General features: G+C 40.8%; 1 protein-coding gene across 1 annotated transcript in view; it reads right to left on the reverse strand.

The window, feature by feature from the left end:
• LOC120525114 (butyrophilin subfamily 1 member A1-like) overlaps positions 1-14922 on the reverse strand; it is a 46448-nt gene that overhangs the window by 23228 nt on the left and 8298 nt on the right. The window contains exons 2-3 of the mRNA XM_039747138.1: positions 5224-5298; positions 4509-4532 (exon numbers count right to left, since the gene is read on the reverse strand). Coding sequence (XP_039603072.1) covers positions 4509-4532; positions 5224-5296 — 97 coding nt within the window. The 5' untranslated portion in view covers positions 5297-5298. The remainder of the gene's footprint in view (positions 1-4508; positions 4533-5223; positions 5299-14922) is intronic.

Consider the following 14922-nt stretch of genomic DNA (forward strand, 5'->3'; position numbering starts at 1 on the left):
TTTTGTTTAACCTCGGCTGTTATATGCTCAGGGACAACTAAAGAGCCAAACTAAAGAATTTTACAGTTGTCTTTCCAAAATTAAGTAGCATATCCAATACTCTGAAAATTTTAATCTGTTCTGAATGACACCAATGATGTAAACTGATTTCAATATGAAAAGTAATAGGGTGTCAATGTGAAGTTTATCTCAGTTACACTATTTCACATTTTAAGAATTCTTTCAGATCAATTAAGCCTCAATAAAAGTAAAATGGTTGTGTTTACCAAATAATTATGCTAATTAGTGCTCATAAGCGAAGAAGATCTATATTTTTTAGCCAAGCACTTCGCAAAATGTATTTTATAAATTCTCCATCATAATACCTCATTTCTTCTTTTGTTTTAGTGCGGAAATGTGAAATTAAAAAGAAAACTCAAATGTAATATTATAGCTCTGACTAAAAAATACACAGTAATTTGTGATGATATATCTCTTTACATCTCCTATACTGTAAATGTGAACAAAAATGTTTAAATATTTTGTGTTTACAATAGCCTATGTAAAGTATCTCATATAAAGAGGAGGCTGAGTATTAGCCAGAGCAAATTATGACATGACATTTTGTCCCAGATTCTATCTGGGTGCAGTCATCTAATATAATATGTAATAGCTGAGTAACACATATTAAAGTAAACTATTCAGTTGTTTTATGATCAGTTAGGCTTAGAATTATGAAATTTTATTTCATTTATAAAGTAAAACATGTCCTAATTTAAAACATTCAGTACAGCTGGATTTAACAATGAGAAATAGGACATTTACTGCACCTATGTAAAATTTTACAAAAATGTATGAACATACTGCACATTAAAATGAAGCCAGTTTAATTCCTTCTGTACTTGGCACAAGCGCGTGCAGAAGAAACTCCGAGTCCAGCTCAGGACGGCGAAGGAGCATTACAGGAGAAAGCTGGAGCAGAAGTTGCAGAATAACAGCATTAAGGAAGTGTGGGATGGGATGAAGATCATCACTGGCTGCAGCTCGAAGCGGGGTGCCACCATCGAGAGACGTGGAGAGAGCAAACCAAATGAACAACTTCTTTAACAGGTTTGACCACCCTAACCCACTCTCACCTCGGTGTACTGTACCCTCCACCCATCCTTCTGCTGATATCAGCATAAGAGAGAGTTTCCCCCCCACCCACAATTACAGCAGCCCAGGTAAGCAGAGAGCTGAGGAGACTTCATGCCAGCAAAGCAGCGGGTCCAGATGGTGTATCGCCATGACTGCTGAAGGCCTGTGCGCTGGAGCAGGGGAGTCCTCTACAGTGCATCTTCAACCTGAGTCTGGAACAGGGAAGAGTCCCAAGACTTTGGAAAACATCTTGCATCCTCCCAGTCCTAACGGTACCACGTCCTAGTGAGCTGAATGACTTCTGGCCTGTCGCTCTGACGTCACATGTGATGAAGACCATGGAGCGGCTGCTGCTTCACCACCTCAGGCCACAGACCCACCACACCCTCAACCCTCTGCTGTTCGCATACCAGGAGAAGGTGGGAGCGGAGGATGCCATCATTTATATGCTACACCAATCCCTCTCCCACTTAAACAGAGGCAGTGGTGCAGTAAGAATTATGTTTTTGGACTTCTCTAGCGCCTTCAATACCATCCAACCTCTGCTCCTTAGGGACAAGCTGACAGAGATGGGAGTAGATTCATACCTGGTGGCATGGACCGTGGACTATCTTACAGACAGACCTCAGTATGTGTGTCTCAGGAACTGCAGGTCTGACATTGTGGTCAGCGACACAAGACCGCCGCCGGGGACTGTGCTTTCTCCGGTCATGTTCAGCCTATATACATCGGACTTCCAATACGACTCGGAGTCCTGCCATGTGCAGACGTTCGCTGATGACACTGCTATTGTGGGCTGTATCAGGAGCGGGCAGGAGGAGGAGTATAGGAACCTAATCAAGGACTTTGTTAAATGGTGCAACTCAAACCACTTACACCTGAACACCAGCAAAACCAAGGAGCTGGTGGTGGATTTTAGGAGACCCCGGCCCCTCCTGGACCCTGTGATTATCAGAGGTGACTGTGAGCAGAGGGTGCAGACCTATAAATACCTGGGAGTGCAGCTGGATGATAAATTGGACTGGACTGCCAATACTGATGCTTCGTGTAAGAAAGGACAGAGCCGACTATACTTCCTTAGAAGACTGGCGTCCTTCAACAACTGCAATAAGATACTGCAGATGTTCTATCAGATGGTTGTGGTGAGCACCCTCTTCTACGCAGTGGTGTGCTGGGGAGGCAGCATAAAGAAGAGGGAAGCCTTACGCCTTGACATACTGGTGAGGAAGGCAGGCTCTACTGTAGGCACGGAGCTGGACAGTTTGACATCCGTAGCAGAGTGACGGGCGCTGAGCAGACTCCTGTGAATCATGAAGAATCCACTGCATCCACTGAACAGGATCATCTCCAGACAGAGGAGCAGCTTCATCGACAGACTGATTTCACTGTCCTGCTCTACTGACAGACTGAGGAGATCGTTCCTCCCCCACACTATGAGACGCTTCAGTTCCACTCAGGGGGTAAACGTTAACATTATACAAAGTTATTGTCTGTCTGTTATACCTGCATTGTTATCACTCTTTAATTTAATATTGTTCTTTATCAGTATGCTGCTGCTGGAGTATGTAAATTTCTCCTTGGGATTAATAAAGTATCTATCTATCTATCTATCTATCTATCTATCTATCTATCTATCTATCTATCTATCTATCTATCTATCTATCTATCTATCTATCTACAGATTTGCTACAGTATTAAAAACACTCAGTATCACATTAAAGAAGATATTCATCAGGAACCATTTTCCTAGATATACTGTACTTCCTACAGGCAGCAGCACTGGCACCAGATGTACTCCCAATGTGATTATTTATGCTTTGATGGCTCAGTAGTAGGAATGATGATATGATACTTTAGGGGTGCAAAGTTCAAGTTCACATTGTGATTTTTTTTCTATTTTTGCAAAAAAGAATTAAAGAGGAGCATTTCAACAACAACAGAGCAAATAACTTACTGAGTGACGTTGGGTCACTAAATACTAATGTAATACACTTTGAGTCACCTTCAAAGATGGGCAGTATTCACAAGAATACAAATTATGTTTTCACAACAGGTAATGGGTGCCATCTGAGGTTGCTGATTGTCAAAAACAGGAGGCAAATAAAGCACCTTGAAATGAAAGGGTCTAAGAAGCAGGATTTACAGAAACGCAATTAAGAGAGGAAGTCCCAGACAAGGGAGATTGAGACACATGATAGATAGATAGATAGATAGATAGATAGATAGATAGATAGATAGATAGATAGATAGATAGATAGATAGATAGATAGATAGATAGATAGATAGATAGATAGATAGATAGATAGATAGATAGATAGATACTTTATAGAACACCAAGTATACACGTAGTCCAACAGAGGTTAACTCATGTGAGGATACCGAGAAGAGGTGTAGGAGGAGCTGCTGCAGGTCCATGTGAGGTAAAAGAGTTTGAAACATGCAAAGATACAGAAACAAGGCTTGGGGACAGACATTAGAAAAGGTGGGTGTATATTTTTCTCAAACAGTGTTTTCATATGGCTAGCTAAATGTGGCTCTATTACGAGTCAAGAGCAGAGAAGTTGAGAAGGTCATGATGGTTGGTGAGGAAAGAAACAGTGATAAAAGAAACAGTGAACAGAGAGGTCCTACAGAGCTAAAACTAGAACAGGGGATAGCTGGGTAAAAAGAGCATATGGTAGCAGTAGATTTTGGAGCAATTTATATTTCAGTTACTGTATATGTTGATTAGTCAGATATAGAAGTAGTCATGCATAGATGAAGAAAACAAAAAAACTAAATAATTTAATTTTTAATCATTCAAAAAGCATTTTTAAGTTTCTTATTAACTGAATTACATTTTTTCTAATTCTCCATGCTAATTACAAACCTAATAATATTTACAACAACAATTACCAATTTAAAAATGTTTTTTACATATATCAGTCGGTCAGTCATTTTCCAACCCACTATATCCTAACACAGGTCACTGGGGTCTGCTGGAGCCAATCTTGGCCAATACAGGGCTCAAGGCAGGAATAAATTCCAGGCAGGATGCCAGCCCATCGCATGGCACACACACCCACACACACTAGGGACATGCAAGCTCCACGCAGGGAGGACCCAGGATACGAACCCAGGTCTCCTTATTGCGAGGCAGCAGAGCAACCACTGCACCACCATGCCACCTACACATATCATTTACATCAAATATTTTAACATTTATTCTATAACCTGTCTTTGACAGGTAAGTGTAACTTGTATAAAATAATAGGTAACAATTTAGTGTTACTCAAATTGTGTTGTTTCATACATATTATGAGTAAAAGATGTAATTTAAAGTTATCTAACCTAAAGTGTTACCAAATAATCAATTCTGCTCACATTAATGAATACCCTTTTATCACACTTACCATTTTTCCTTTTACACCAAAAACCTAAAAAAAATATTAAATTTAGTTAGTTTTTGCTAAACTCATTTTCTCAACTAAGATATACGCTTAAATCCATTCATGCTTCCCTGTCATTCAATTGAACTTATTGTTACAGGGCATATTTCCCATTTACAAGTCTGATAAACTCTATACATTTAAAAATGCAATATACTTTAGCCAGATAATTAAAAATGACATCCACAAACAATCACTTAACGTCATGACAAATGTGTTTCAACCCTTTTTTAAGCCTCTTTATTTCGTTTGTGGTTGCAAGAAATGTCAAATCTGGATAAGGAGACAGTCTCTGTTAAGACAAACCCCTTTATATCAGGACAGTCAGCCTAAGAGCAGATCTTAAGTATGTTGGAGGAAAGAAGGGTACATGGAGGACAAATGAAGAGACACAGTGAGAACATGTAAGTGTAACATTGTAAGTGACCAGGCTGGGAACAGAACAAGTCAGAGGTGTAAAACACTCCACAACTGTAACGCTCACACTTTAACATTGCACTCCCATGTTACTGTTTACTGACACTAAAATACAACCATCTTTGTTAAAAGTAAGTCGAAGCAAGTCTCTTATTAATGGTGCCTTTTTATATAATAAATGCCAAATAAACAAATGTCTACTGCTGAGTAACTGAGAAAACAAAAATAATAACCAAAGCAATAATTTATATGAGCTACTTACATGCAAGAAGAATAGCCAATAAGAAAACACAAAACGCAATGAAAAATAATGCAGTTATCTCCCAATTCTCCATACCTATAAAGAAAAACAAAAAAGATAACATTATATCTCATTCAAAATGCTTCAACTATGTATACTCTACATCTAAAATGTTTCTGCTCGTTACCTGGTCAAACAAAAAGATCTTTGACAGACCTTTGCATCTTAATGCATACTGTCGTGGATTTCTTTTACATAAAAGTTCTGAAGTCACCCTGCAAAAGATGCCATGCATATACATATAGATATATATGTGTGTATGTATAGGAAGTACCACATAGTGGAGAACAGAAGGGCATGCCAGCTGGATGATGTCATGACCTCCTACTAAGTTGGAAGGTGCCAGAGATTGAACAAGCAGTAGTTGGAGGCTAGGAGTAGTTCCATACCCATATGTGAAGTGGCAGTGGTCTGCTGGAGCCATCCCTGCTTGGAGACCCACAAGGTTTCATGGAAACTGGAGTCCGGAAGTGCAGCCTTGTCAGGTGCCACAAGGGTTTGTTGAGTTGGGAGACAGTGGGCTCCTTTTATACGGACCTGGATTGGCTTCAGGTGACCCGGAATAACATGTGAGCTGCACTTCTGAGTTGTTTGGGAACTAGGAAGTCCTCCCCAGACAGCGCCCCAGACAGGCTGTACTTCTGGACTCTAGTTCCCATGAACCCCTGCAGGTGTTCAAGCTGGGAAGTCTCCAGTGGACCACTACCACCTAATGCATAACTGTGTATATATATATATATACTGTATATATTGTCACATAAATGAGTCACAGACATCATAAAGGTTTGGGGCAGCCACCCATATATTGTTTTCCTGGCTGCAAAAGCTGATTAAAAAGTGAGAGTGCAAAACAGAACTAACTGGCATTGAGACAAAATGGTGTTTAGAAATGACATAATTTATGTCGGGACCGGAAGTGACGTCTTTGTGGCCGGAAAGTGGCATCATTGTCGGCACCAGAAGTGACATCATTGCTGGTGCCAGACCCGGAAGTGACATCTCTGTGACCGAACGTGGCATCATCAGTGGCGCCGGAACCAAACGGGATTTCCCGAGAGTAGTCTTCAGGAGACTGAGAGAGACAGTTAGCACAATCCACCGCCCCATGGTCTGGTGTAGAATGGATGAACGGACATCCCAGCAGAAGAAGAAGATGGAGACTCTTTATTCCCCCAGGACATTGGTATCCAGTAGGGAATTAGTAGGGCATGCTGGGAGATGTAGTGCAACAGAACAGTCCTGCTGGGGTCCGTGGGTGCTTCAACAGGGTGCTGAAGTGAAATGTGCTCCCTGTTATGTTGGACTTCAGTATGATCTGGAAGTACTTCCTACAGGCAGCAGCACTGGCACCAGATGTACTTCCAGGGCCACAATAAAAGGTAGCACACTCCCTTATCCAGGCAAGTCAGAGCTGGGAGGAAGGGAGACAACACTCAACTGGAGGAGGGCAGTGCGGTGTTGAGAGGGGAGGAATTGTAAGGTGACTGTGAGAGAGATTATTTGTTCTTGTGCTTTACTACTTTTGGAGGCATTGTGTAATAAACACAACATTTATTTGAACCCGGGAGTGTACTTGTGTCTTCATGTTTGGGGGTTTGGAGCTGACTGACACTCCAGTTCCATCACACATCACATACTTGTAGTGCAGATACAGTGTATAAAAATCCTTCACATTACCTAAGCCTTCTGCTTGAACTTAAACTTTCATAAGGTATGAAATATAGCCATCCTCTTTATTTTATCAACACATTCATACATCTATCATATTTCCCCAAGATACAGTACATGAAGATCTTAACAACCCACATCCAGTCATTTCAGCCACTGATTATGTTTTGCAATTTATAAGACAATTTATACATTTTCAGTTTGCTGATGTTATTGAAGGTTCTACAAATTTCATGTCTCAATTTTAATATTTTATGTTAAGGACAGGGTTACATATAACCTCTGCAGGTCTTTGTTTTGTCAAACAGCCTTATATCCTTCATCCTTCATTATTTTTGTTAGAGACCAAAAGAAATACCTGGATTTTTTAAATCAGTGAAGCCTGTTTGTCAGACATTTATTTATACTCATGACAGGGCAAAGGTGGTGCATACGGTTTTATTGTTGGATTGTAAACCCTTGAAATGGATATTATCCTGTTACAGTGCTAGACATCAAATGTGTACAGTGGACAAATGATTAAAAAAAGCTTCTATTTGCCTGTCAGTTCAGAAGTAGCAAAAAACAGGTTGCTAGAGTTGAGACAGAGAAATAAGTGAATGTGCGATCAGTGATATATGAACAAAAGCAGCAAATGTGGTATGGGAGGAACACAGACCTGTGTCATTGTTCAAGATGGGTTTATCATCAGAAATAAGAGATGAATGTGCTAGTATGGAAATTAGTACAACTTGTGAATAAATACTAGGCTTTACTGTTATTTGGCACTTGGATCAAAGAAAGTATTACAGAACAGAAACAAGAGAGGGCCAACTTTTAGAAAGAGTCATTTGAAAGAAATGATGCAGGAGAATCTACATAGTTTGGTAGAATAACAGTCGCTGATAAACAGCATTGCTGAAAACATATATTTTTATTGTGGTAACTCAAGACATTCATTTGCAAAGTATCCCAAATGCCTGGTAAAACTCAACAAGATTGCTGTACTTCAAAGTTCAAACCTCATCAAAGAACTCATTAGTAATCTCAATAATGTTACCTCTAATCGATTTAGAGGTCGCCAAGAATCCCATCAGTACTTGCAGCTTCCTACATTCCTGTTGAAATGTAAACCCTGAATTGTGTCAAACTATATGAATCCTTTGGGTATGGAGGTCTTAGAAAATACCACTCACTCTTTGAAATTATGAGTGTGCATTCTCCATTCAGAATTTATACTGTTTTTTGACATTAAAAAGTCTTCATTCTTATATTGCACTGAGTTTGGTTTGGCTCAAGAAAACAGTGAAGGAATGGAAATGGAAGACAACTATTAACTCTAGAATTACCAGAGCCTATGAAAAAACTCGTAGATCCGTCCCATCTTAAATCGCTTCTCACCTCTCTGGCAGCGTCTTTTGTCCTTTAAATGTGTTGATAAGCAGCAAGCAGCAAGCATCCCCCACCGGCGCACAGTTTTCTCAGCTGAAGTCTCTTTACCTGCATGTCAGTTGCTTGGAGTTGTATAGAATGAGGAGTCAAGCATAATCACACCTTTTATAAATACTATATTGTTATTTAGAACACATGCATTTCATGTGTGTTTTGTGTCTACAACGATCTATGTAAACAAATCGTTATAAAAGAAACTTTTTTCATGTTTTAGTAACAATTGACAAAATGCAGACATGAAGTTTATAAGCCTGAAGTCCAAATATCAAAGAAACACTTTCACAAAAGGTACAAATATAACAGAACAAGTGTGCTTTTATTCAAAAATGTAACTGCAGAAAAAGAACCCGTGTTAGGGTGCGACATTGACACACCTTTACTACAAATGCTTTTGTGGCACAACGGTATCAACTGTTGACTGCTAACCAAAACTTTACCGGTTCGATTCCCGATGAGTCTGTTTTGAGAAGTGAGTTGTTTTAACTCCTACTATTTTAGAATAAAATCATACATTTGATTTCAGTCTGTAACAGTCGGTGTAAATGTATGATACTTGTAAAGGTTAGCTTTGTTTTGTTTTTTTTTTTATTCAGTTTCATTTTCTCCCCCATCCCCCAACACATCTGACACTGCAGAGCTCCCTGTGTTTGAGGGACACGGGCATGCTCAAAAAATACACGTGTAATGCCACAAAAAGTGCATGCAGACTCTTCGGTTCGCAAGCGACTCTCTATGCTAGTTTGTACAGCTGGACGGTGTATGTGCCCTAAAAAGAAGTCTGACTGCATTCTCGTACCAATGCTTGCGAACTGAAGTGTCTGTGTGCACTTTTCATTATTGTGAAAGTGTTTCTTTGATATTTCGACTTCAGTCTTCACACATTATAAACTTCATCTCTACATTTTGTCAATTATTACTAAAACATGAAAAATGTTTCTTTGTTAATGATGTGTTTACATAGATTGTTGTAGACACGGAACACACATGAAATGCATGTGTTCCAAATAATGATATAGTATTTACAGTATAAAAGGTGTGATTTTGTTTGACTTCTCTCTCTATACAACTCCAAGCAACTGACATGCAGGTAAACAGACTTGAGCTAAGAAAACTATGCGCAAGTGGGGGATGTGATAGCAGACTGCTTGCTGCATGCTGCTTATCAACACATTGAAAGGACAAAAGATGCTGACGGAGAGGTGAGAAGCGATTTAAGGAGGGACGGATATACGATTTTTTTCATAGGCTCTGGTAATTCTAGTGTTAAATGGAGTTACACATGTCAGATTTATTGCCTAGAAAACATTGAGCCACACCTAGTAACCTTTTATACATTCAGCGTTTGTGAAGACTATCAAGATGTCTTTAGCAAGCAAATGTCATCAGAACTTCTTGTCACTGCCTTTTAACTGCTTAATAGAGTTATTGCCTGGAGTTCCATTACAGAAGACTGAAAATTATGTATTATCCTAACCTGAGAGCTTAGCAGTAAATTAGTGTTCAGGTACTAAAGGAAACTTAGCAAATGGTCTTCATTAGTCATCTCACAGTCCTTTGGGGTGGGGTTGGTCTTCTTCATCAAGAAGGAAGATGGAAGCTTACATCCATGTAGTGACTATAGAGAGTTAAACAAGATCATTGTAAACAGCATCTACCACCTGGCTCTGACATCTTTGTTATTAAATCTTGTTATGGGTTCCACAGTATTTCAGAAACGACCTTTGAAGCACTTACAATAATGTCAGAATCAGAGAAGGAAATAATTGGACAGCTACATCTAACACCTCTACTACCATTATGTCTATAAACTAATGCCTTGTAGACTGGCTAGTGCACCCACAGTTTTCCTAGGTTTCACAATATTTTCCCCATCTATTGGCCATTACAGTGTATACTGTATTTTTTTATTTTCTAGAATTACATGGATGATCATATATTGCATAACAGACTTAGACAGAATAATTTAAATTTCAAGCTAAAGGAGGCTTGATTTTGGGGTCTGAAAATACATGAGCAAGTTTGAAAATGGATACATTGAAAGGAATGGCAGTTTTGGATTGGAAACCCCAAGAAGAGTCTGAAGTAGCTGGTGGTTTAAAGGTTATGCAAATTATTATTGGTGCTTCATAAACAATTTCATTTTAATCATTTCCTCAATCACATCTTTGAATAAGAAGATAAATATAAGGTTTGTCAGGTCACAGTAGACTCAAAAATCTTTCTATCAGCTTAAACAACTTTTTATATCTCCACCAATTTTCCACCATCTGAATCCTGCTAAAAAGTTCATAACTGATGTTGATCCCTGAAGTATACGTAGGGTTGAGTGCTATTGTGTCACAGAAGGCTAATGAGAGTGATAAATTATGATCATGTGTGTTTTTATTCCCAGAAAACACTTCCACTGAACAATATTATGACATTGGAAATCAAGAGCTGTTGGCAATAAAATTGGCCCTGGAAAAGTGAAGATAGTGGCTAGAGGGTGATTAATGTCCCCTTCATCATCTGCTTGTTTATTTAAAATAGCATAGAGACTGAAAGCTCCTCAAACATGACAAGCACTGTATTAAGACATTTAACTTTGAAATATAGTATTGGTCTGGAAATAAAAATAAAACAGACCAAAGCTCTGTCAGATGAATTTGATGATAACAATCTCAAAGAAGCTCCTAAAAGCATACCTTCTGATCAATGTCTACTCAAGCTACCAATCCCACAATACTAATTGAACAAATAACTATGTCCATTCAATGTAATATGCCTATTATGACTAGATTCTTCTTTAATCTTTTGTCATTTTTCTAAATTGATCATAGTAGTCTGGGCATCTTTTTTGGGTTTTCAGACCCAATGAATTAATTTCTGGAGCCTGGTTTCTACCAGAAGGCTTTATTAAAAAGTTAATTAGTATGTATTTTCTCTAAATGTTTTAATCCCAGACATTTTCCAAGAATTAAATACTGTATATGTTTGAGAGGGTGGAAAAGAGTGGTTGTCATGTAGAGGTGCAACAGATAAGAGCTTTTCTGTCTTAAAGTGCTTCCTACAATGGCTCCATAATCTGAGCAAAAAGGGACAGTTTGATTATTAATGTATTGAGAATAATTTATATTTACTGGGGCACAGATCAGGGGAATATAAAGAAGTACTGCAAAATTTTTAATTCTTTTGCAGTCCATGCTTGTGTTTACTCATCAATTTGTAATTTTCTTTATGGCCTGTATATTTGCCACCCAGTAATAAAATTGAAAGTTTGGTAGTGTCATGCCCCCTTCTGCTGTAGGTCATCTTAGTGTTGCCCTTTGGATGTGTGGATGTATAGAATTCCAAATAAATGCAGTTATGATTGAATCTAATCTCTCTATTATAAAAAAAAATCCTGGAAAGGAAAAGCAGGGTGACGATACGTGATCTTCTCGGAAGTTCTCAGAAGACACTTATAAGACCCGCGAGACAAAAACAATATCAAATAACACTCAGTCGTGTAAAGGCACGTAGCACACACAGATCCTGTGCACTCAGCACATATAAAGCGTATAAGGACAATACATTCTAGATGAAACGTCAATGACTAGGCAGAGAAGAAAGAGCAGCGCGGAGACGAGAGACCCAAAATCGTTGGAGAGAAAAAAAGGCAGATAAGAGATTATGAAAGTGGTGGAATTCGAAAGGCTCAAACAAACGATGGCGCGATACACATGCAGAGAAAGGTAAAGAATATGAAAGCAGTGAAATTTGAAAATATTGTAGTGTCCCAGTCAGGTTGAAGCCTTTTTTGTTTTAAGTGACTGTTAGGTCTGATTGAGGGAGGGCGGAGTACAGCATGGAAGACTAATAGCAGCGCCACAGCAGATGATCCGACAGCACCTCCTTAGCATGCGTTCAGCCAGGCCCGTGGTATTATGGGTCCACAACTCACTCAGCAAAGGCCAGCAGTTAGTATTTAAATAAATAATCACCGCTCTTGTGAGGGGGCATGGTGGCCGTAGCAAGCCACAGGGCAATTTGCGGTGTGGGCGTTTCTCACCTAGTGCACAGGTGAGGGACTGCCCACATCCGTGATTGTTCCTGTGGCTAATGTGCTGCCGCTGCTATGGCCCCTCTCAAAATAAAAGAAGCGCGAGTCGGTTAGGAAAAGAGATCAGAGAAAAAAAAACGAAAAGAGAAGGAAACGCAGGAAGCAGTGAGGAGAGAGAGCAAGTCGGTGCGAGAGAGAGAGAGAGAGAGAGACAAGGTGTGTGGGCGAGCGAGTGAACGAGTGCTCGTGGGCAGCTGCAAGGAAGCCTGGGTGTTAGGCCAACACCCAGGAGTTGAAGTAGAAGTCGCTCCCGCTGAGCGATCATGTAGCGGGAGTGACCAAAGAAGGAGTGACTGGCCGCAGAATACCGGAAAGGCAGCGGGAGTCGGGAGGCTTGGAGTTGCAGTCCTTGGTATGGGCATCCTGGAAACCAAGGAGTCCAAGTCTCAGGCCTGGGATGAGTGCCAGGCCGAAGCCAGGATCGGGAGGTCTCCAGACTTGTGTGTGTGAGTAGGAAAAGGGCAGCTGCAGAGAGCATCTTGCCTGTTGCAAAGCCCAACCGGCAGAAGCAGGTGAGACGCTAGCGGAGAAAAGCACCGGGCTTATTTGTTTAAAGAATGCTTCTAGCAATGGTTTTACCCTCAGGTTTTAAAGGATTGTTTTTTCTATTGTTTTACCTCCACGTTTTGTTTTATTAGATTATTTATTCAATAAATCTTTTTGAAGACATTGGGATACTGCACCGATTTAATTGAACACTTTGTTATTGTTTTGATTGTTTTAAATAAAAGCACTTTTGCACTTTTTAAACCATCCCCTTGCTCAATTGTTGCCTCCACTGTCTAGCTTATCTCGGTGACATTATCGACGGTGTTGGGTTCAAGGGCTCCTGAACAGAGGATGGGAGCATGGAGCAGAACCCATATCGTCTCCACACTCCCATCTGATTTGGAAGCACTTGAACCCAACACCATCGATAACGTAACCGAGTGAGCTAGTCAGTGAAGGCAATAATTGAGCAAGGGGGTGGTGCAAAAAGTGAATAGTGCTTTTATTTAAAACAGTCAACAAAACAGTGTTCAAATAAATAGTGCAGTTCATTCAATAAATAATCCAATAAAAGAACGTGGAGGTTAAAATTAATAAATAGAAAAAAACACAATCCTTTAAAACCAGAGGTTTAAAATGTTCTTTGGGAAGCAGTTCTTAAAACAACAAGTCCAGTGCTTTTCTGGTAGCGTCTCACCTGCTTATCCTGTTAGGGCTTAGCAGCAGGCAGGACCTTCTCTGCAGCTGCCCTCCTCTTACCCACACACGCGAGACTGGAGACCTCCCGATCCCTCGCTTCGGTCTGGCACTCATCCCAGTCCCCGAGACTTAGTTTCCACCAATGGCCAGGACGCACACATTGGGGACTCCACCACCAAGCCTCCCGACTTCCGCTGCCTTTCCGCGGCCCTCTGCGGCTCATCGCTTTCACCTGGTCACTCCCGCTACATGGTCGCTCAGCGGGAGCAACATCAACTCAAACGCCTGGGTGTCGGCCTAACACCCAGCTTCCTCGCAGCTGCCCTCGAGCGCTCGATCGCGCGCTCACCACACACACGCACCGCGTGTCTGTCTCTCCTGCACCACCTGCTTCCTCGCTCCCTGTAACCTCCGTCCTCTCTTTTCCTTTCTTTCCTGATCTTGTTCTTTTTTCATCCTCCTTAGCCGCCTCGCGCTTTTTAAAATTACGCGGGCCATCACAGCTGTAGCATTAGCCACGGGAGCAATCACAGATGTGGGCAGTTCCTCACCTGTGCTCTCTGTGAGAAACACCCACATCGCCGACTGCCCCGCGGCTCGCTACAACAACGCCCCCCTCCCGAAGCCGTCTCGGTGATTATTTATTTAAATATGGCCTTTACTCAACGAGCTGTGGACCCATAACACCACACACACCCCCCTTGACAATGCGAGCAGCATCATACGTTCTGAGAAAGAGATTTAACCACGCTCGGGGCTGGAAATTAAGGACAAGTATTGTTTTTACAACATCACGTGAGACAATGCAGTGAGACATCATTTAAAACAAGTCCACGGACATCTAACCTAGCAGTTGTTGAATTGCTGTTGGCAGACATGCTTCATGTGTTCCCAGCTCTTAAAACAACGACAAGAGACAAGCAAAACACACAGCTCACCAGCAGCAAAAAGCCTGCAGATGATCAGAATGCTTCTCCATAGCGTGCGTTCAGCCAAAATAATCCTCGCAACCCCCCACCCCCTTCACAACACGAGCGACAGAGATGCGAAGTGGCAAAAGGACAGCTGCTGTACAGGCTTTGAAATGATCGGGCGTGAAACAAGCAGAACAGGCAGCTCGCCAGCAGCACAAAGACAGGAGATGATCCAACGACATCTCCTTGGCGTGCGTTCAGCCGCACCCCATTCACAATGCGCGCAGCGTTATACGTCCTGCGAGACAGGGATGTAACCATGGCCGGGGCTGGAAATAAAGTATTGTTTTTACAAAAGTTTTAAAATAAAAGTGAAAA

This window comes from Polypterus senegalus, chromosome 1 (assembly GCF_016835505.1).
Source record: "Polypterus senegalus isolate Bchr_013 chromosome 1, ASM1683550v1, whole genome shotgun sequence".
Lineage (NCBI taxonomy): Eukaryota > Metazoa > Chordata > Cladistia > Polypteriformes > Polypteridae > Polypterus > Polypterus senegalus.